Raw genomic sequence first — 21069 nt, forward strand, 5'->3', positions numbered from 1 at the left:
CTCATCTAGCAGTGCTTTGTGCGGCTGTACATTTGTATGCCTACAACTTTATGTAGGCCTGTATCTTGCATAAATGTAATAATTTCATACATCATCATACTTATTTTGGATAAACGTTGATTTCTGAGTTGAAGGTGAGTGTGAGCAACCGTTCTCAATGTGATGTTCTTCGTAGCCTGGTAGCCTCTTTTCCTTTGATTTGCATTCAAACCTTGTAATATTTGAGACTATATCAGCAGTTAGAGGCACAGGAGAAAGTGTTATAAATGTTTTCACCACAGCAGATGTAAACTTAGACACTGTCGGATTATTACGCTACCTAGTGAAACTGTGTCTGATTGTCAAAACAACGTGATGGCCTTTCCCTAACTCCTAGTCTCCTAACACCTTTCCTAAAACCTATGATGTCATCCATGGGGTTAAGGAAAAGTGGATAGGAAAGGAGATAGGAGGGACTAGGCCTTTGTCTTTCTAAGGTCTTCTCCAATGTCTGTTCTTCAGCTTGTATCTCCTCTACTGTCTGCTCATTAATAGATTACTAATCTTTTTTATATTTATTAGTCTATTGAATTGCATGTGTCTCACACTCAATGTGTGAGACTTGAGAGTGCTTTAAGTGGGAAAAATGAGGTGCCGGTGCTCCCCTTAATGACTTGCTGTCAGTCTGTCATCCAAATATGGGACAAAAACATGGTTGATATTTATATATAGATCTATCTTATCAATCTATATAAGATTTTTTTTTAATAGTACAGAAATTACGAAGAACAAAGCCAGTTTTAAATCAGTTCTACATTAACTAAATTCAAAGTGTCATGGAGCCACATTCAAGCAACGAGAATTCTGGTATACAATCTCCAAGGAAATCATGTTGGAGCCATAGCTCGCAGGCTGTAGCAGAAGAAGACTTTACCAATTCAACCGGCAGTACAGATTTATTTTTGGCTGGACGACTGCCGAACCCAGAATAAAGCAGGTAATTGGCTGGCTGCTCACAAAACAATATAAAACAGTGTGAATGTTGATTCAGGATGGAGCTACAGACATAAACTAACAAAGCAATGCAATGTGACAAAGGAATTTCACTCTTCTCATGTGAATCAATGTCTCAGGACTGTGACTTCTGAACATCTGAGCATCCTTCACAAGCAATTGATTATATGATTATATGTCCTTAGAAATCAGACATGGTATAGAGATTGAGCATTCCCTGTTCAATTGGAGAACACCGTGTTCTCCAGAAAACGGACTTTGCACCATGGAAGTAGGTGTTTGCTATCTGCGTTGGACCTTGCCTGAGATGTAAAAAACAATGCTAGTGTTCACATGCAGGTCACGTCAAGTCAGTAAAACAGGCACAGACCTCAAACACTATAGCACTTTAAATTAAAAAAAAAATATATTTTTTTAATTTCTCTAATTAAAAAATGAGAGAAAGTAGCACCTTAGGGCTGTGTGCAATGCACTATAGCACTTTAAATTAAAAAAATTCAGAGACAAAGCACATTAGGGCTATGTGCAATGCGCTATAGTACTGTAAATAAACAAAATTGGAAAAAGAAGCACGTTAGGGCTATTTGCAATGCACATATATGCATATACTGTATATATATATGTATATATATACATATTTAAAGTGCTATTGTGCACCTATATACATACATACATACATATATATACGTACATATATATGTACACTTTTATTATTTTATTTATTTATTTATTTATTTATTTATTTATTATTAAAAGACAATTCAGGGCTATTTGCAATGCACAGTGGCACTTTCAATAAATGATTATGATAATGTAAATTTATTGTATGCACTGCTGTGACTGACCAACTCTGAGTATGTGGAAGTGAACTGCTTTTCTTTCCCCTGTCCATTTCTTCATTTCTTTGACCTACAGAATCCTGTCTATTCTCATGAGTGTAGTTGTTCTGGTCCCAGTGTTCCATTTACATGAAAAGTGACTGTATTTTATGATCCCTATGTTCTTTGTCCTGTATGTAATCCTTTTGTATATTGTTTTGTGTCTCGCCATGTCTCATTGTTAAGTGTAACATTTTATTACATCAGCCTGTCTCGGGACAACAGATGGAAATTAGCCGTTGGCTACAATCTGGCATGTTTAAATTTTTTTGAATGTTCATTAATATGTACTGTCCCTACTTAAATAAATAAAGAAATAAAATTTAAAAAAAAAAATGCACTTTGCAACACACTGAGCGACTCTCCCTAACCAGCTGCATAACACACACTAAGTACAGTACCGATAACTCAGGCGGACAGTGAACACAGCTGACTGTGTTTATCCTTGATAGAAGGCTGAATGAGTTTTTTCTGTAGTACACCACCTGCTTCCTTTTCACTTCTTTAGTCTGGTAGGTTTATCTTATTGAGCCCTGAATATTCAGGAAGTTTGAGAAAGGTGGGCACGAAAAGGTCCCGGTATGCACCGTGTGTGAAATGACCCACAAAACATCTGCTTCATCTAAACACAGGCTTTTATTTAATATCACATCTTTTGAACTGGTAATACTTTAGTATAATGGCACATGGTCATTCTGTATGATAGAAGAAGCAGTTAGCGAGTGGTTTTCCATTCTTTCTGAAACAATCTACCCTGTTTTCTTTTTTTAAATGTGGTGTATTTAAGTACGTCAGTTAAAGTTATCTGTTAATGAACCTTTACGACATGTCAACAACCATCAGCTCGTTGACTTCCATTGAGCCAGATGTGTTTTCAGTCTTAAAAACACAGTAAACCATCACACCTGGCAAACACTGCTCCATTAAACGACTATATTAACAGTATTTATCCACTCTGCAAGAGGAAACGAGAGGAATGCAATATACATAGCTGTAAATACGACACAAATTTCAAAAATTCTCATCTGGGTTTGTAACTGACCGATCTTTATGAAATTTGACTCAGTTGTGTCTGCTTGGTTCCTCAAGATTTATCAAAATCTGGATGGTGCATTTCATCACAATTTCTTTGACACTGCTTACCACTTTACTCATTACCATTTTGAATATAAAAACATCTCAACATCCAAGGATTATCCGTAACAAGCGTGTTCCACTAGTCAATACAAAATAACATTTGTTGCCTTTTAAGAGGTTTTCGTTAAATCCAATTCAACAGCACAGAAAGCAGCATTGGTGTTGCCTGATTTCTTCTCTCTGTCTTTGGTGAGGTCAAGCTTTCCCCTTCGTTTCATGACCTAAATAGAGAAAAAAATGACTTTGAAACATAATGTACCAAAATCATATAGTAGAGTGACTAATTCTACTAATGCATCACCTACAAAGTACAAAGGAGAGCATTTCTGTGAGTTGGTCATGTGACTGATTAAAGGTTAAGAACTTAAGACATTACAATCAAGTGTCTGAGTGCAAGTTTTTCTATCTACGTTTGTGGGAATTTACTTCTTGAATCTAACTCCATCTGCTGTCGCTCTAGAGAAAGTGCCTTTATCTGAGTAAGACACTGTAGCGTTCCATTCCCTTACTGTATCTACCATCTGTATGGCACAGGTTTACCATGTGTTCTATCCCAGATTAGAAAGACCTCAGGATAGAGACAAGCAGGGCATGTCGCCATGCACAAGTCATCACATATTTACTTTTCTATATAAAAAAAAAAATAATGTTGTTGGGACGATAAACTGAGTTCACTATACAATACGATAGGTGATATCGGGCTCACGATAACGATACATTATTTTGGAAAGGGAAAAATACCTGAAAAATTGCAGTATTAACAAAGCGCATTGTGGAGGTGTTGGCAGGTAGAGAGAGACAAGGGAGGGTTTTAGGGGAATAGCTCAGGTGAATAGTTTAAAGCAGGTATGGTGAGGCGTTCAATCATTCTATCTGTGTATTTACATGCAGTGAGTGGCTGGGAGACAGCAGTGCCACAAACAGAGACAAGTTAGATGATGTGACGAGGAGTGTCCATCATTCATTTTAGCTGTGTGAAGGTACTGTCACTGGTAAATGTAGATTAAGAAAATAAAGGATCCACCAAACATTCCTGCTGCCTGCGAGTCTCTGTCCACTGAGTGACCCACCATCACACAGATCTGTTACACCCATGCTTTTATTTGACTTCAACTCTGGGCATTTTATACTTACTATGACTAAAACCTTTTTCAACTCAATAGGAATGCAAAAATTTAAATGAACTATAACTTAAATAAAAGCCACTTATGTGAAGTGCAAAAAGTGCCACGGAGTAAATAGAACACAAAAACAGAGACTATGTCTAAAAATAAAACCAAATCATGTCATGATCATGACATTCTTCAAAAATAAATATTCCTATCTGAGCATGAACTTTTTACATTTGGACATTGACTATGTCTCCTGCAGATGAAAAGACACACTTGCTTGGGACAGATGTAGTAAGGTATGTGACATTTTAATATTCTGATATATTGTCATATTATATTTCATCCCACTTTTACTATGTATGTACGGCACGTACTTATGTACATATGTATGTAAAGTACGTACTTATATACATATGTATGTAAAGTACGTACTTATGTACATATGTATGTACAGTACGTACTTATGTAAATATGTATGTACAGTACGTACTTATGTACATATGTATGTACAGTACGTACTTATGTACGTATGTATGTATGTATGTACGGTGCTCATGGTACATACTGTATGTATGTATGTATGTATGTATGTATGTACTGTATGTGTGTATGTATGTATGTATGTATGTATGTATGTATGTACTGTATGTGTGTATGTATGTATGTATGTATGTATGTATGTATGTATGTATGTATGTATGTATGTATGTATGTACAGTACATGCTGTACATATTGTACATACTGTATGTATGTATGTATGTATGTATGTATGTATGTATGTATGTATGCATGTATGAGTTTAGAGGCTACTCACTTTGTCTTTGAGAACCTTTAGTAAATAGTAAACAGCTGTGTCGGTTTTCATCAGCATGAGTCTTGATTCCACTTCCGTCTTACAGCCTCCTTATAAAGATAACGTGGATCAAATGCTTAGGAAACATCGAGTTGGAATATTCTGCTTTTCTGACCCGAATATAAATGTTTTGTACCTGTGAACACGCTGACCAGCAATCCTATGCAGATAGAAATCAGTGTTCCAAGTGGGCTGAAGTACAGGTAGGACAGAGAGTACCAAGGTGACAGCACACTGATGGAACAAGATAACCCATCTTTTATTAATGACTGATAGAGAATACTTGTTTAATGATAATGAGGTCTTTAATGTGAGTAGTTTTTGTTATTTTCTAATTGTAAATATAAAAAAAATAAACAGTATAGCTGATTCTTATTTCTTCCAACAGCCCTCGGTTGTTGTTGCTGTTGTTCAGTAAACAACAACCAATCCCCCAGTCACTGTATTACCTGATGTCATCATCTCCAAAGCTTGCAGTGGTAATGGTGGACACTGGTAGTGTTGGGAAGACCAACGATGTCCAGTTGAAGGAGTTGCTTGAGTTAAAGCTACATCCAGTTGTGGACAGTGGCAGAGGGCGGGTCATTTCAGGAGGGGGAGGGTAAATCTGGGCTCCGATGCCCACCCAAAGGGACACAACCAGACCTGAAACCAGACCTGACAACGCTCCCTGGAGATCATGAAGGAGACCATTGATTTTAAACACACTTGTCTGGAAACATCTTCACTTCTCGGGGTATTTACTACTGTTTTCATGAAACTATTCTTACTTTAGAGTTAGCCCATGGACAGAGGATGCCCAATGTAAACAGACCAAGTAGAGGGCCACCGATAATGCCAAATATACTGATGGCTGCCTGTGGGGAGCACAACACCAAAGGACTCAACATATATTTTTTAAAACAAACTAATAGAGTTGAATTGCAGTAACATATAACTAGATGTTTACCTGTAGAATTCCTCCCATTAATGAGGCCAGTCCTGCCATTGCAATGCATAGAAACCCATACAAGAGACCTGCAGACATCATCGGGAAAGAATCAGAGATCTTTCTAGACTTATTGGCTTATCTCAAGCATGTTTAATTTCTCTCTGAATCTTCATTCCTGGATGAAAGGTGACGTTTTTTTCACATAAGTGAATAAGTCATTTTTCCTGAGTTCAGTAGAATTACCATGGCTTGGGTGACTGAGAACCCTAATAAACAATCCTGATTTTAAAAGAATTTGATGTCATAAATAACCTTACCTAATTCTTTCTGGTGGGACATACACATTTTTTTTTTATTATTATTATTTCTATTTTTATTTATTAATTAATTTTTTAATTTTTTAATTTTAAGATAAAATTATTATATTGTAAATGTGATTTTTGAGTGAAAACAACAACAACCTTCAATTCAGCTATCCACTAACTAAATGTAACATGATTCAAATTTCAGACTTGAGTGTGGTGAATGTACAAACAATCAAACAAATAAAGAGAAAGTATATAGAATCTTGTTATCTATGGTATAATGGTATGGTATGTATTGGGCGCTGATTGTAAAGTTGCGCATCCTAAAATGAACGGCAACCTTTTGCGACATTTAGCAACAAACCAGGTTTTAAAAAATGTTTGTGAATTTTTTTGACCAGATTTACAGCAATATTTGTGAAATTGCGATTTTTTTTTCTTGTAAAAATATAATGTTAATGTTAAATCAAAATTTGAAATATAAATTTTCAATCTAAATCTAAATGTTAAATTGAAATCTAAATGTTTTTTTTCTAAATGTTTCATCTAAATGTTTTATCTAAATGTTTCATCTAAATGTCACGGGTGAAACTAAATATTTAGCAAATATGCAAATTCAGCGTTTAGATTTAGCATTTAACATTTAGATTCAACATTTACCATTTAACATATAGATTTAACATTTAGTATTTAGATTTAGATCCAACATTTATGTTTAAATGTAACATTTAGATTTAAGATTTAGATTTAACATTTAGATTTAACTTTCACAATTATTGCTGTAAATCTGGTCAAAAGTAACATTTAAAAAAAAAAAGAATTGCCATACATTTTTTAAACGTGGTTTGTTGCTAAATGTTGTGAAAAGTTGCTGTTTATTTTAGCATGTGCAACATTACAATCAGTGCCCCGTAGGTATGAGGTATGGTACGGTGCTGCATTATTTACGCACTCATTCCTTTGGAGATCCAGGACAGCTGTTTCTCTGACAGTCTAATGTATGGCCTGATGAGGTCCTCCACTGTTACTGCAGCCAGTGCATTGATGCTGGAGGACACTGTGCTGAAACAACAGCAAAGCCACAGTGAGTGATGGCTTCACATCCCACAGATAGGAATAGTGTTCTGTCAGTTATGTACCTCAGAGAACCACTGTAGGCTGCTGCCACAAACAGACCAGGAAGCCCAGGGTAGGCTCTAAAAATGTCCATCACCAAATATGGCATCAGCTACAGAAGAGCAGATGTTTTGGTTTGACACAAAAGGATGAAAAATCATTCAAATCTGATGTCTAATCTTCATAAGCACCATATACTGTATGTTTAGATCCCCTCAAGTATATATTGCTGCAAATTGGAGGAATGAAGAAAAGGCTTCTCAGCATAGAACTATGCATAATAGATGATTAAAGTTTGGACCCCCCCATCGTACATGTTCACACTATAATCTGAACTCATTTCTGCTCATCAATCTTTAACCATTGATGAGCAATAAAAGCAGTTACTTTTATTGCGTTGTTAAACACTTGTTTTTATTGCTCTTTCTTGGTCATGACCTGCCTGACCACTCATTCTGATGAGTCATCTAGAAATGTTCAGTGGTCTTCAGGACCTGCAGGATCGTTCAACTCTGAAGTGGTTCTGTGTGTTTCTCTGGTGATCTCATGAGGAACGTTCCTCAACTTTTTGAAAAGCCACTAGCCACATGTACGTGAGAGCTTTAATTCCCCTTTAATTCAGAATAAAAGTTAAATCCTCTTGAAACTGAGCTTGTAAACACTGAATTCAGAAATGAATTAACCTTAAGTTCATTTTAAAGATTTTAAGTGTCCGAACAATTTTGAAAAGTTCTTATTTGTCAATTTGTGGAGTAAAATGATGGAGCAGATTGAGTGTGGAGCAAAAACCATGTTCAAACGTAATTCAGTTTAAAAACAGGTATAAAGAAATTATTTTCACTTTACTGGAATGAAAATGATCACCAGTTGTTGTGTTTTGTTTTCTGTTTTGATGATTAGACTATTTGTGAATATGTAGATTGTTTGTTTAATGATGTTTGGGTAATTAACTGTATTATTATGTGTACTTAAATAAGCTAAATTTCTAGTTATTAAAGGGGTAGGATTACATCATTTCTTCCTGCTCATTTTCGCACTTTTAAATTGAGAAGGTTAAGTGTTGATGGATCATATCAATGGCCTATTTCTGCTGCTGCGATTCATCGTTTTTCATTTTTGTTTTCTAAGTTGTTGTTCTTTTGTCGTTTTACGTGCTCAAAAAAAAAAAAAAAAAGTCATCAATTAAACCTAAATATAAATTAGGCCACGGACGGTTCCGTGATGTCTTGTTTCTCTTGTGCTCGGGTGCAGCAAACTCGTTCCTACCTGATCAGAGGCAGACACCTGACCTGAGCTCCATGGGTCACAGTGCTTGTAGACTGAATAAAGACACATTCCTGCAAACACTGAACAAAGCAGGATGGACCAAAGACCAAACAGGTTGATGTACAAGGAGCTGAAAAAGAAAGAACACCTGTATGGACTAACACTCACCTCATTCTATGTATCAGTTTACAGTAACTTCTTGGAATGTGCGTGGCATTCGCTCACAGGCTAAAAAGATTAAGATATTTGACTATGTATCAAGATTAAATGCAGACATTGTCTTCTTTCAAGAAACTCACTTACTTAAATCAGAAGAAAAATCCCTGACAGATTCAAATTTTAACAAGATATATAATTCATGTTTTAATTCCAGACAAAGAGGAGTCTCGGTTCTTCTCAACAAAAGGTTACCCGTTAACATAATCAACTCCGTCATAGACCCAGAGGGTAGATATATTATTATCAAAGTAGTAATCTATAATAAATGTTTCACAATTCTTAATCTATATGCCCCCAATAATGATGACCCTGATTTTTTCCATAGAATTTTCTCAGAGCTTTCAGACCTTTCTGCAGACTCGTCTCTAATCATCGGAGGTGACTTCAATCTGGCGCTCAACACATCATTGGACAGATCTAGTAAGTGCTCAAATACAAAACCATCTCGATCTGCTAAAGTATTAATGGATTACATGGAAGACCTTGGAATAGGAGATGTATGGAGACTGAATAACCCAACTAAAAAAGAATATACCTTCTTCTCCCCTGTGCATAAATCCTTCTCCCGAATTGACTTTTTTCTTTCAAATAATTCCATCGTACATAAGATGTCCTCTAAAATACATCCTATAATTATTAGCGATCATGCCCCAATATCCCTCACCCTGCAGTGTGACTCTAATCAGAAAGTATCCTCTCTATGGCGCTTTAACACTTCATTACTTAATGACAGTAAATTTGAAAAAATTATAAGAAAAGAATGGGAGGACTTTCTATTGACAAACGACTCCCCGGAAATATCACCGTCCTTACTCTGGGAAACTGGCAAGGCTGTCATTAGAGGGAAGATTATATCATACTCTTCTTTTAAGAAAAAACAGGAACAGATAACAGAAAAAACAACTGAAGAAAAGATCAAAAAACTTACGGAAGAATACGCAGCTAACCCTTCTGAACTTTTATGGGAAAAACTCCAAAATACAAAACTTAATCTGAATATCATCTTATCTAAAAAAACCGACTTCATTTTGCAACAATTACGATACAAAAACTTTGACTACAATAATAAATCAGGCAAATATTTAGCAAATCAGCTCAAACATAGTAAAGAAAATTCCTTTATAGCAGCAATTTCTGATAACGCAGGTCAAACTTTAAACTTACCTCAGGACATTAATAACATCTTTCATGATTATTATCAAAACTTATACTCATCAAATTTAAACCCTGACCCTGAAGATATTAAAACCTTTCTTAATAAACTAAACCTACCACAGCTCACTATAGATCAGAAAACCACCTTAGACTCACCATTAACCTTACAAGAATTACAAAATGCTTTAGATAGCATGTCAACAGGCAAAGCACCAGGTCCAGATGGGTTCCCTGCTGAATTCCTTAAACATTTCTGGTCAATGCTGGCTCCACTATTTTTCAGAGTAGTAACAGAGATCAAAAATAAAGGGCATGTAGGAGGTCACATGAATACAGCGAACATTAAATTGTTACTTAAACCAGACAAAAACCCCATATTACCCTCAAGCTATCGTCCCATCTCACTTATTAACACAGACTTAAAAATTATTTCCAAAGCACTCACATCCAGGTTAGAGAAAGTAGTACAGTCAATTATACACCAAGACCAGACAGGTTTTATTAAAAATAGACACTCCACAGACAATGTGAGAAGACTGTTTAATGTGATCAACATGGCACAGAACTCTAAAAAGAAAACAATAATCTTGTCACTCGATGCAGAAAAAGCATTTGATAGAGTAAACTGGTCATTCCTCCTAACTGTCCTTGGCAAATTTGGCTTCGGAGAATCATTCATACAATGGATCTCCACCCTGTACAATAAACCTAAGGCCTCAGTAACCACAAACAAAATAACATCCCAAAGCTTCACACTGCAGAGGGGAACCAGACAAGGCTGTCCACTCTCACCTTTGCTTTTTGCAATATTCGTTGAACCTCTCGCAGCAGCTGTACGTCAGAACTCTGTTATTAAAGGAATCCATTCATCCATCTCAGAACACAAAATTAATCTCTACGCGGATGACATTTTACTCTATTTGGAAGAACCGCAATCCTCTTTAGAGGAAGTATTTAATCTAATAAACAGCTTCTCTAAATTATCAGACTATTCCATTAACTGGACAAAATCATCAATCCTCCCTTTGACAAAAAACTCTTGGAATCCTGCACACCAAAATCCACAACACCCCTCCACCACAAATACAATTAAATATCTAGGCTTAAATATATCACCAAACTTAAATGAATTAATTAAACTAAATCATGATCCGATGTTGGACAAAGTCACAGAAGATCTGCGGAGATGGAACAATCTCCCCATCTCACTACTTGGCAGGATAGCCTCAGTTAAAATGAAAATCTTACCAAAAATAAACTACTTGTTCTCAATGATACCACTAAAACCACCAAAACAATGGTTTCAAAGATTAGATTCTACAACTACAAAATTCTATACTAGAAATAAAAAACCTAAAATAAGCCTTTCTACCCTTCAAAAAAACAAAGACGAGGGTGGTTTAGAAGCCCCTAATTTCATGCATTATTACTTAGCAAACCAAATACTATATTTAACAGAATGGCTAAATCCAAAAGAATACTACAACACCTGGCTAGAAATAGAACAGTTAGACTGCAAACACATTAAACTCTCTGATCTCCCTTTTATCACTGCGACCCTCAAACATCACAACTGCTTTAAAAACCCACTAATTGCCTCCACACTGACTGCATGGTGGAAAGCCCTGGACATCACAAATGGCCAATTAAAAACTAGTATACTCTCTCCAATCTGGCACAACCCCGACTTTAAAAATAAAAAAACACCACTCTATCTGAAGACATGGGAAGAGAGTGGAATCACTCATCTCCAAGACCTTTTTGAAAATGACAAGATCAGGTCATATAACAATCTAACCCAAGCATTCGATATAAATAAAAGTAACTTTCTACAGTACTTACAAGTAACAGAGACAATAAAGAAAACCACTCCACTAGACTTAACTACGTTACAACCTCCAGAACTGGCTATATATATGAAAAAAATCTCAACAAAATCAAAAAAACTCTCAAAAATATACAGAGCGCTTTCGAACACTAACTGTAATTACTTACCAATCGCGAAGTGGGAGGCCGAACTCTCAATCACCCCGAGCACTGATTTCTGGGCAGAAATTTGTTGTAATACTTTTAAGATGACAAAAAACACAAACCTTCAGCTAATTCAATACAAGGTCCTCCACAGATCCCACATTACCCAACAGAAAATGCATAAAATGGGCTTCTCAGCAACAGACATCTGCTCTCAGTGCACCCAGAATACAGCGGATTCCTATTTACATGCCTTATGGCTTTGCTCCCCAGTTCAACACTTTTGGATTCTAATCACTGAAAAACTGTCCTCCATTTTGGACTACAGAATTCCTTTATCTCCAAATCTTTGTTTGATTGGAGACCTGACAATGCTTCAACCTCCAGCAAACCAATCACAATCAATCCTTGCGGCACTAGCCATAGCAAAAAAAACAATATTACTAAATTGGAAAGACAAAAAATCCTTAAACATAAACCAATGGCAAAATCTCCTCACAGAATTTATTTCCATGGAAAAGATGTCTGCTCTCAGAAAACAAAAAAAAATAACGTGCTTTGAGGAGCGTTGGACTCCTTTTTTAATTGCATTAAATCTAAATTTTTAAAAGCCTGATGATCTAGCCTGCAAGCGACTGCCAGCACCACTCTTTACTAACGCACTAGCCCAACTGTAGGCCGGGGCCGCCTTGGGCCTCTGGGGTGGTCTTGGTCAGGATGGCTGGGGTGGGTTGCCGGGGTGCCTTGTTGCCTCAGCACGGGTGTGCATTCCTTCTGGGTGTTCACGGGGTCCCGGGGCTGTTTGATTTGGCGCCGTTGCCCCTTGCATGCGCATCTGGTTGGTCTCTGGGGCTGGGGCCCTGCGTGCTCCCCTGCCGCTCCTTCCCCTTGCTCCCTGTCCCCCTGTCTCGTCCTCCCCCCCTCCTCCTCCTTTGCTCTTGCGCCCGCCATCCTGTGGGGTTGGGTTTGGGGGGCTCCCGTTGGCCTGGGGCGCTGGTGGGGGGGCTGTGGCTCCCGCCTGGGGGGCGGGCGGTGCCGTGCCGGGTGGGTTGGCTGGGGGGTGGTCTCGTTGGGGGGCCTGGGGTGGTGGGGTCCTTGGCTCCGGTCCGGGGGGATCCGGGGTGGGGGTAGCTTTGGGGGTGGCTGCTGCCCGGGGTCGGCGATTGCCTCCTGGGTTGCTGGGTGGCGGGGTGTGGCTGTGGGTTGCTCCGTCGGCCCTTGCGGGTCCTTGGCTTGGCTCCCTGGGGCGCACCTTTGCTAGGGATGTCGCTTGCGCGACGGGCTAGGCGGGGCCCCCTCGGGGGCTTTTTGTACGACCGCAATGGCCGGGGTGTGGACGTTATGGCTAGGGGGTGGGGTGAGGGGTGCTATGGGGCCTCCCCGGGGGTCGTATTGGGCGGGTGTGCGGGGGCGCGGCGCGTGGTTCCTGGCCCGGTGGATCCGCGTTGGGATTGGCTGGTCTGCTGGCTGGGTGCACCGGGCGCCGTGGGCGCGATTCCGGGGCGGGGGTGCCCCGGGGGCGGATCCTTGGGCTACGTGTCCGGGGAGGTGCTCTCCGGCCATCTGCCCGGGGACCGGCCGCGGCTCGTGGCGGCGCTGCGCAGCCTTGGGCGGGGCGGGGCTGGTGGCCTTGGGCCCGCTGTTGTTTGGGGTGTGCTGGCGTCGGGGGGGTGTCTCGTGCCGGTGCGTGGGTCGTCGGGGATTGCCTCCGTGGGGGGGGGGGGGGGCTCTACTGGCGCCGTTGGTGTGGGGGGGCGGTTCCGGGCTGGGGGTGCTTCGGTACTCTGGCTTGCCGGTCCGTGGCTGGCGGGATGGCCCTGCTTGGCGGTGGATGGCGTCCTCTCTCGTCGGGGGGGCCGGGGCCGCCTCCCGGTGGAGAGTGTTGTATCGTGGCGCCGGGTGGGCCTGTGCTGGCCCTGGTGCGGGCATGGGCCTCCCCCCCGCTCGGCCGCTCCCCTTGGTGGCGGGGTGGCGTTGCTCCGGGCCGGCGGGCGGCGGGGGTCGCCCCCTGGGGCGCCGGGGGATGTTGTTGGTGCCTGGCTGTGCCCGGGGGTGGGGGGTGTCGCCGTGCTCCGCGGGGCCGGCGCGGTCTGGGGGGTGCCGTGGGGGGGGGTCTCCGGCTGTGCTGTTCCGGGGCCCGCAGTGCCACTTGCCCGTCTGCGCCATCTACCCTCTCGCGTGGCCCGCCACGCGGACGGGCCCGGCTCACACTGGACAGGCCTCCTACATGTTCACTTCACCCCACTCCCAGCTGGTCTGGCTCACTCACAAAATGCACCACACACCAATACCCAACCCTTGGGGGGCTGGATGGTGGGGCTGGGGGTGGAGGGGGCCGCCACCTGTGTTACTATGTAGTGGCGTGGGGGCGGCCCTCCCACCTCTAGTTGCCCTACTAATCCCTCCAATTTTAATCGCATCTCAACATGTCACCCCCCGGAGGGTGTATCATCTTTTACACCCTCCGGCCTATTACACCACATACACATAAATCCACAGAGGCTGGAGGGGGAGCACCGCTCCCCTCCATCCCCCTTCTTTTAATTACACCCCATACATTCACCAAACACACACATTCACACAGGGGATCGGGAAGTGCCTCTCCATTGGGGAATGGAGAGGCACCATAACAGGGTGGTGGGTTGGTACACATATTTGGGCCTCTCCGGTGGGGGCCTGGCCCCTCTGTTGGTGGCTGGGCCACTGCATAGAGCAAAAGCACATCAAGATGGTGCGGTCGGGCGTGGCGGTGGGTCTCGGGGGGGCTTTGCCGGGGTCTCTCCTTGCGGGGTCTTTCCGGGCTGTGTCGGCCGGGTGGGGCGCGGGGGTGCCTCTCCCCCTTGGGTGTGGCTTGGTGCTTGCTTTGTCTCCTGGTGGCCCTGGGGGCGGGCCCCGCGGTGTGCGGGCCCGGGGCGGCCTGCCTCGCCGGTTTGGGGGGTGGGTGTGCTGGGGGGGTGTTGGTGTCCTCGCCGGGGTTGGGGCGGGGTTGCTTGGCGCCTCGGGGTGATGCTGTTTACTGGGGGGCGGCGCTAGCTGTTCCGGTGGTGGAGGTTGCTGTCGGCCGCCTGGTGGGTCTATCCTGCCGTTTGCGGACTGGTGGGTGGGTCCGGGGCATCTTTGGCTGGGGGCTGCTGTCCCGCACTTGATGTGTGCCGTTGGGGTGCCTCCGTCCCCGCGGTGGGGATCGCCGGTTGCTCGCGGGCCGGCGGGGGGCGCTGCTCCGTGGCTGGCGCTGTCCGGGGGGCGGCGGGCCCTGGGCTGCTGGCCGTGGGCTGTCCGGGGCTGTGCGGTCCTGCTGGGCCGTGGCCGGGTCCCGGGCGGGGGTGGGGGATGCGTCCCGGGGGGCTTGGCCCGGGGGCTTGCCCTTGGGGGGTCCTGGTCCCGGGGGGTGCTCCTGGGGCCCGGGGTGCTTGGCCTGCTGGCCGGGCCGGTCCTGGCGGGGGTCTTTCGGGGCGGGTGGCGCGTGCCGCGCCCTTGCGTACCTACTGGTACGGCCCCTGCTTGGGCAGTGCCCCGTGAGGTAGGGTGTCGGGGGCCGGAATAGGGGGCCACATCCCGGCGGGGCGGTCTGGCTTGGCCCTTGGAGGGGGCCCTGGCTTTAAAAAAAAAAAAAAGAACTGAAGCTCGTGGCGCGGGCGGCATCAGTGAAGGGTGATCTGGGGCGCCGTGGGGGGCTAGGTTGGGGTGCCTGGGGGCCGGCGGGGAGACTCCCAGCGGCCCCCTGGTGCCTTATGCGGCTTGGGGTGTGGTCGTCCTCCCTGGGCGGGCTGCTCCTGGTGCTGCATCCGTTCCGGGTCCTTCTGGCCTGGGGTCGGGCCCCTGCTGGCTCTGGGCTCGCCGGCGGGTGCCCACTGGCTGCCTGTTCGGCGCGGTTCTGGTCGTCTGCTGGGTGTGGGCTTCGGCTCCTCCGCTGGGGCCTCGGGCAGGGAGTTCTCTGGGCCCTCCCCTCGGGGGGTTAGGCGCGGGGGTGGGGTGGGGGGGTCGATGGGGTGGGGGGTCTGGGGGTTGGGGGTGGGATCGGTGGCGTGGTGCGCTGGGTCCTTGGCTCCTTGGGGCTTTCTCGGGTGTGTATGGGGGGGCGATGGCTGCCTCTCGGCTTGGGATCTTGGGGGCGTTCGGGGGACTGCTTGGCCGTGGGGTGGTCGCCGGGGGCCCTTAGGCTGCCTGCTCTTTCTGCTGGCCTGACTGCTTCTTCGGGCCCGGGGGCGGCTCTTGGGTTTTGCAGTGGCGGTACTTGGAAATACATTTGTCATGGATGCACTGGCCTTGGGCTGTGGGATAACACTCATACTGGGCTCAACCTTAGACACGTTGTTCCCAAATACCTGTTTTATGGAATTTCCACTCACCTCTTCCTCTGTTCACAGCCACCACCATTATTCCTAAACCACACACTGGTCACCAAACTGGCTTGACAACACAACAATAAACACAATATACACAACCACAATTTCACATCGCATCACTTAAAACTATTCCTCACCCATTCCATATCCTATCTTGTATCCCTCTTCCCTGCTAACTTCCCCACCCCCCTCCAACCCCTCACCTTGGTGTAACACTGCCCTCTCTTTTTTACATCCTCCCTTTAATAAAGTATTTCTTACCCTTCCCTAGGGAGGGCTGGTGACGGTCACAATTATGCAATGAAATAAATAAATTTATTTAATTGCAATAATAAAATATGCATTGCTGTCAAAAGATTGCACTTCTTGTAGTGTTAACCTTCGAAAGCATGTGCAGACAAGGTAAAAAAAAAAAAAAAAAAAAAAAAAAAAAAAAAAAAAAAAAAAAAAAAAGAAAAAGAAAGAACATGTAGGGAAATGAACACAATCAGGGTAAATGACTTTTCTTTGCTGATATGTTTGTCAACGCATGGCTAACACTGAGCACAATTAACAATAAGCCTTTCCCTGATAGGTCACATGTCAAGAATCAGATTCATTTCATGTCTGCTGAAACATTTATTAGCATGTCTGTTACTAGAGCTGCTTATCACTAGAACACAATGTTCTAAGTAGGATCGAGCACATGGTGATAAAGTCTCATTTGCTTTACACTACTGGTATCTGCTTTCTGTAGGAATGCAGGTATATTTTCAGCTGAGAAACGACATCCCACAATAAAGACTTACAGTCGGGCATGAGCGAGGCTCTTGCAGGAGATGTATCTCTGAACCTGGGCCTGGTTAATCCCATAAATGCTGATCCAAACAAAAGATCCACCAACGGTCACAGTCCAAAACGTGTGTCTCCTCAGGGGATTGGTATCAAAGCTGATGAGACAGAAACATCATTTTAGTCTGACTTTTTATTTTCAGTGTTTCATGTTTCACTATCTATACATACTGTATAAGAAGCTCCTGTTTAGGATATAGACATTATAACAGATTACAGAATGAACTGGGGAATCAGGTTTAGAGTTTTTAGCAACATATTATTTGTGGGATAAATGAATAAATCATGATCGATGTAAATTGGTTGATTCAAGTGTAAATAAAATATCTTCTTTGCCAGATAATGCCAGTTATCTGGATCAATGATCCTGACCATGGTGTAATAATCATTCACACTTTAAAGGTTTCTTAGCCATATACTGTATATCCCCATTAATAACTATACAATAAATCCAAATGTAAAGTACCCCTATTTTATTTTATTTATTTATTGTTAATTGTGATGGAATATGCAGCCATATCTAATCTGGATTAAACTCAATGGGGTAATTGATGAACCAAGCCAACATACTGTAACTTTCATAAAGATCGGTTAATTTATGACATAGAGGGATTTTTATATTTTTGAAAATGAACCAGAATCAATATAAATATAATAATAATACATATAAATGCCTCCTAAATTTAATGGAATCTTACATGGTGTAAAGGTGTATGGAATGGAAATGAATAAATAAATAAATAAATAAATAAATAAATAAATAAATAAATAAATAAATAAACTTTAAAAATCATTTCAATCAAAACAAAACCTTTTCAATCAAAAATAAATATTTTCAATCAAAGAAAAAAAAGTGTTTGAGACCCAAATAGTTGCATTTGAACACTTTTTTTCTTTGATTAAAAATGTTTTGTTTGAGTTAATTTTTATTTTTTTTCATTGATTGAAGTGATTTCTTTTTTGATTGATACGTTTTTTTAAATTTAATAATAAAGACACAAATCCACTTCAGTGAAGGTGTATCCCTAAGTACTTTTGACGTAATCCTGCTAACAGACAAGCAAACAAATAAATAAAAAAAACATTTTTATAATATAGAAGAACAACAAAAATACACAAAATGCCCTGTAACACACAAAACAACCAAAGTAACAGAAAACACACAAAAGGATTATTAAAAAAACCAATATGAAATAAGATAAACACACAAAACAAAAACACTCAAAACATTGTTCTTTCCTGTATTTATTCTCAGATTGGTGATTACTCTAAATGTTGACATTTATTCTGATAATGAGTATTGCCTTCCCATTATTTAAGAGTCATTGTGTTTGAGTAATACATACTCCCAAACGTTAAGTCTCCCTCCACGTTGAGAATCAGAAATAATGGGCATGACTCCACCCTGGAGGACCACAGACCTCACTATGACAGAGAGGAAGCCTGCCATCATAACACCAAGCTGTAAGCACATAGATCACCATACAATAAGGCCTGTTGCAGTCATAATGTGTCATTCAAACACTTGGAATTGTTTTTCTTTGTGGGTTTTTTTTGTGTCTCCCCTGAATCACATCGGTCCACACCACTGCCTTCAGCCCACCCTGTCATCACAAACACAAATCTCAAATCTCAGATGCCAAACTTCATCAAACATAGTTTTAGACACACACGACGTACCACTGTGCAGTAAAAGGTGCAAACAACACCAGTGGAAATGACTGCTCCCCACAGGTTCATACCAGTCACTGTAGTAAGAAAGCAGGCCAGCTTTAGAGATGTGTCCGACCAACTGAGCAGAAACAAGTGGCTTTAAGTGTCTCCTACAGGAATAACTGACTGAGACCACAGACCTTGGTTTAAAGCGAGGGCAGGGGCGTAGATGACAATTCCAGTGTAGAGGATCTTTGAGGGGGAAATAGTGGAAATCATCCAAATGTCTGTAGTTTAACCTCAGATAAATGACAGTATACTGCTGGTGTTTGTGCATTTTACTCACTGTCTGAACAATGAAGAGCATTGTTCCCAGCAGACGCGTCGCCCTGTTAAAGCGCAGCTCCAGATACTTGAACAAGACAGAGACGAGAAAGGTATAGCATTTTACCATGGGATATACTGAAGAAAAACACACGTTTAGGGCACCAAAGCAACATCATTATGTCCCCGATATTCTACATTTGCAAATAAAAAATGTTAGTGTTTTTTTTTTGTGTAAGAGCACATTTTAGTCCCATTGAATTCAGAAAGTTAGCTCTGCTCATAGATATACTTTTTTATTTTTTTATCTATGGACCAATCGTGTGTCTGAAATAAAGTTATGTATTTATACTGTGTATATATAGAAAGTATATTTGTAAATATAATACTTCAATGCTTTAAAGGTAGGACGGCACAAGTGGTTTCGCAAGGGGTCAGATACCGTGAGCCCATTATCATCCATCGAATCATATTGTGAACTCAGTGTATTTTCCCACCCCTACTACATTTGTTTATACAAGAATAATATAATAATAATAATCAACACTTACCTACACATAGATAAAGAATGAGATGTGCATTTATCCAGCTCTATTTTTAATTCAACATTCAAACAGCTCAATTTCAATGACAGTACTATTGAATATACAATTAAAATATACAGTACCACTAACCAAAAACTTTTCATTTGAATAGAATAGACTTTTTTCGTCATTGCACCAAGTACAACAAATTTGCACAAGCCCTTCAGTCAGTGCAAACAACAAGAATTTTAAAAAGAATAAATATGATACAAAGAAAATTGTGCAAAAAATTAAAAAAAACAAAATGAAAATCAGGTCGAGGGCAAAAGCTGCCATAATAAAAAGATATTTGGTAGTACTATGAAGTAAATTGTGAACATACACTAAATATCACAGTGAATACATTCATGTAAATAATATAATTATGTTGGCTAATGTACAAAGTGGGATAGAAGTAGTTTCCCATACAGATGTTAAACAAACATAATAGTACCTCATATGTGCTGGTGATGGCCAGTTTGTAGAAAACTGGGAGAAAGAGTTCAGATGTGACCAACATTGTCACTAAATAGGAGAGAGTATAAAATCCAAGGATGGCCCCATAGCGGTACACCTATAGTGGAAAAGTGAGGCTTTTTTTTTTAACTTGTTGCTTTTCAAAATCCAAAAATATCAGTTAAAATGGAAAAAAAAAAAAAGTTCTTACTTCTGCTGGGTTGGACAGCACGGTGATGGCTGACATGAAGCTTGCAGTCAGAGACAGGGATACAGGCAGAGCTGTCAGTCTGCGCCCCCCAGTTAGAAACTCTCCTGAGGTTCCTGGGCTCTTGTCCACACAGGCATAGTAGACCCCCACAGCAGCAGACACCCCCAGCATGAGAGCAAACACCACATAGTCTGCCATCACAAAGGAGCTGGTTCTTAGAGGAGCGTCACCTGACATCTTTGTTATAGGTGAGAATAAAATAAAACTCATGAAAAAGGGATCAAACAGTGTTCTATCATGAATGGGAATCAATGGGAATCCTGGTCAACATAAACTGCTCTACTAATGCTTAGCTGACCACTGACTCTGTTTTTTTGTGTGTGTGTGTGTGTGTGTGTGTGTGTGTGTGTGTGTGTGTGTGTGTGTGTGTGTGTGTGTGTGTGTGTGTGTGTGTGTGTGTGTGAGGGAGGGAGAGAAGGGAGGGAAAATATCTGTACTATTTGTCCCAAAACTGCAGAACTTCAATAAGCTCAGTAACTTTTGTCAAAGATAAGGAATGCTAAGAAAAAAATGAGATGTTGATGATTCAGCGTCTGTAAAAGGTTTTAAAAGAGGAACGAGCTGGGATTTATCCCATTGTTCTACTTTACTACTTACTATTACCAATTACTGGGTGAAGTTTTTTATTTTTTTATTTTATTTTTTAGACAATTTAAAAAAGGACAAATTGTGCTGAATAATTGTGGGA

General features: G+C 41.8%; 1 protein-coding gene across 1 annotated transcript; it reads right to left on the reverse strand.

Annotated features, from left to right (window-relative positions):
• Positions 1 to 2488: 2488 nt before the first annotated feature.
• LOC114464867 (sodium-coupled monocarboxylate transporter 1-like) lies at positions 2489 to 20701 on the reverse strand. The gene is made up of 17 exons (XM_028449495.1): positions 20322 to 20701; positions 20109 to 20228; positions 19114 to 19179; positions 18968 to 19019; positions 18795 to 18862; positions 18685 to 18718; positions 18461 to 18581; positions 17072 to 17212; positions 8593 to 8722; positions 7350 to 7438; positions 7163 to 7272; positions 5924 to 5991; positions 5745 to 5831; positions 5424 to 5644; positions 5111 to 5208; positions 4936 to 5024; positions 2489 to 3229 (listed from the first exon to the last, which is right to left on the reverse strand). The coding sequence occupies exons 1-17, from the start codon at positions 20589 to 20591 to the stop codon at positions 3119 to 3121; spliced, it is 1875 nt and encodes a 624-aa protein (XP_028305296.1). The 5' UTR covers positions 20592 to 20701; the 3' UTR covers positions 2489 to 3118.
• Between the last annotated feature and the right edge of the window lie 368 nt (positions 20702 to 21069).

This window comes from Gouania willdenowi, chromosome 6, assembly GCF_900634775.1.
Source record: "Gouania willdenowi chromosome 6, fGouWil2.1, whole genome shotgun sequence".
Taxonomy (NCBI): Eukaryota; Metazoa; Chordata; class Actinopteri; order Blenniiformes; family Gobiesocidae; genus Gouania; species Gouania willdenowi.

What these genes read in the sequence shown, in the direction of transcription:
- LOC114464867 (XM_028449495.1), bottom strand. Translation starts at nt 20,591, where the DNA reads ATGAGTTTTATTTTATTCTCACCTATAACAAAGATGTCAGGTGACGCT. An exon ending in TGCTCTTCATTGTTCAGACA is followed by an intron (nt 19,020 to 19,113) that starts GTGAGTAAAATG and finishes TCCCCCTCAAAG; the next exon opens with ATCCTCTACACTGGAATTGT. An exon ending in GCCTACAGTGGTTCTCTGAG is followed by an intron (nt 7,273 to 7,349) that starts GTACATAACTGA and finishes CTGTTGTTTCAG; the next exon opens with CACAGTGTCCTCCAGCATCA.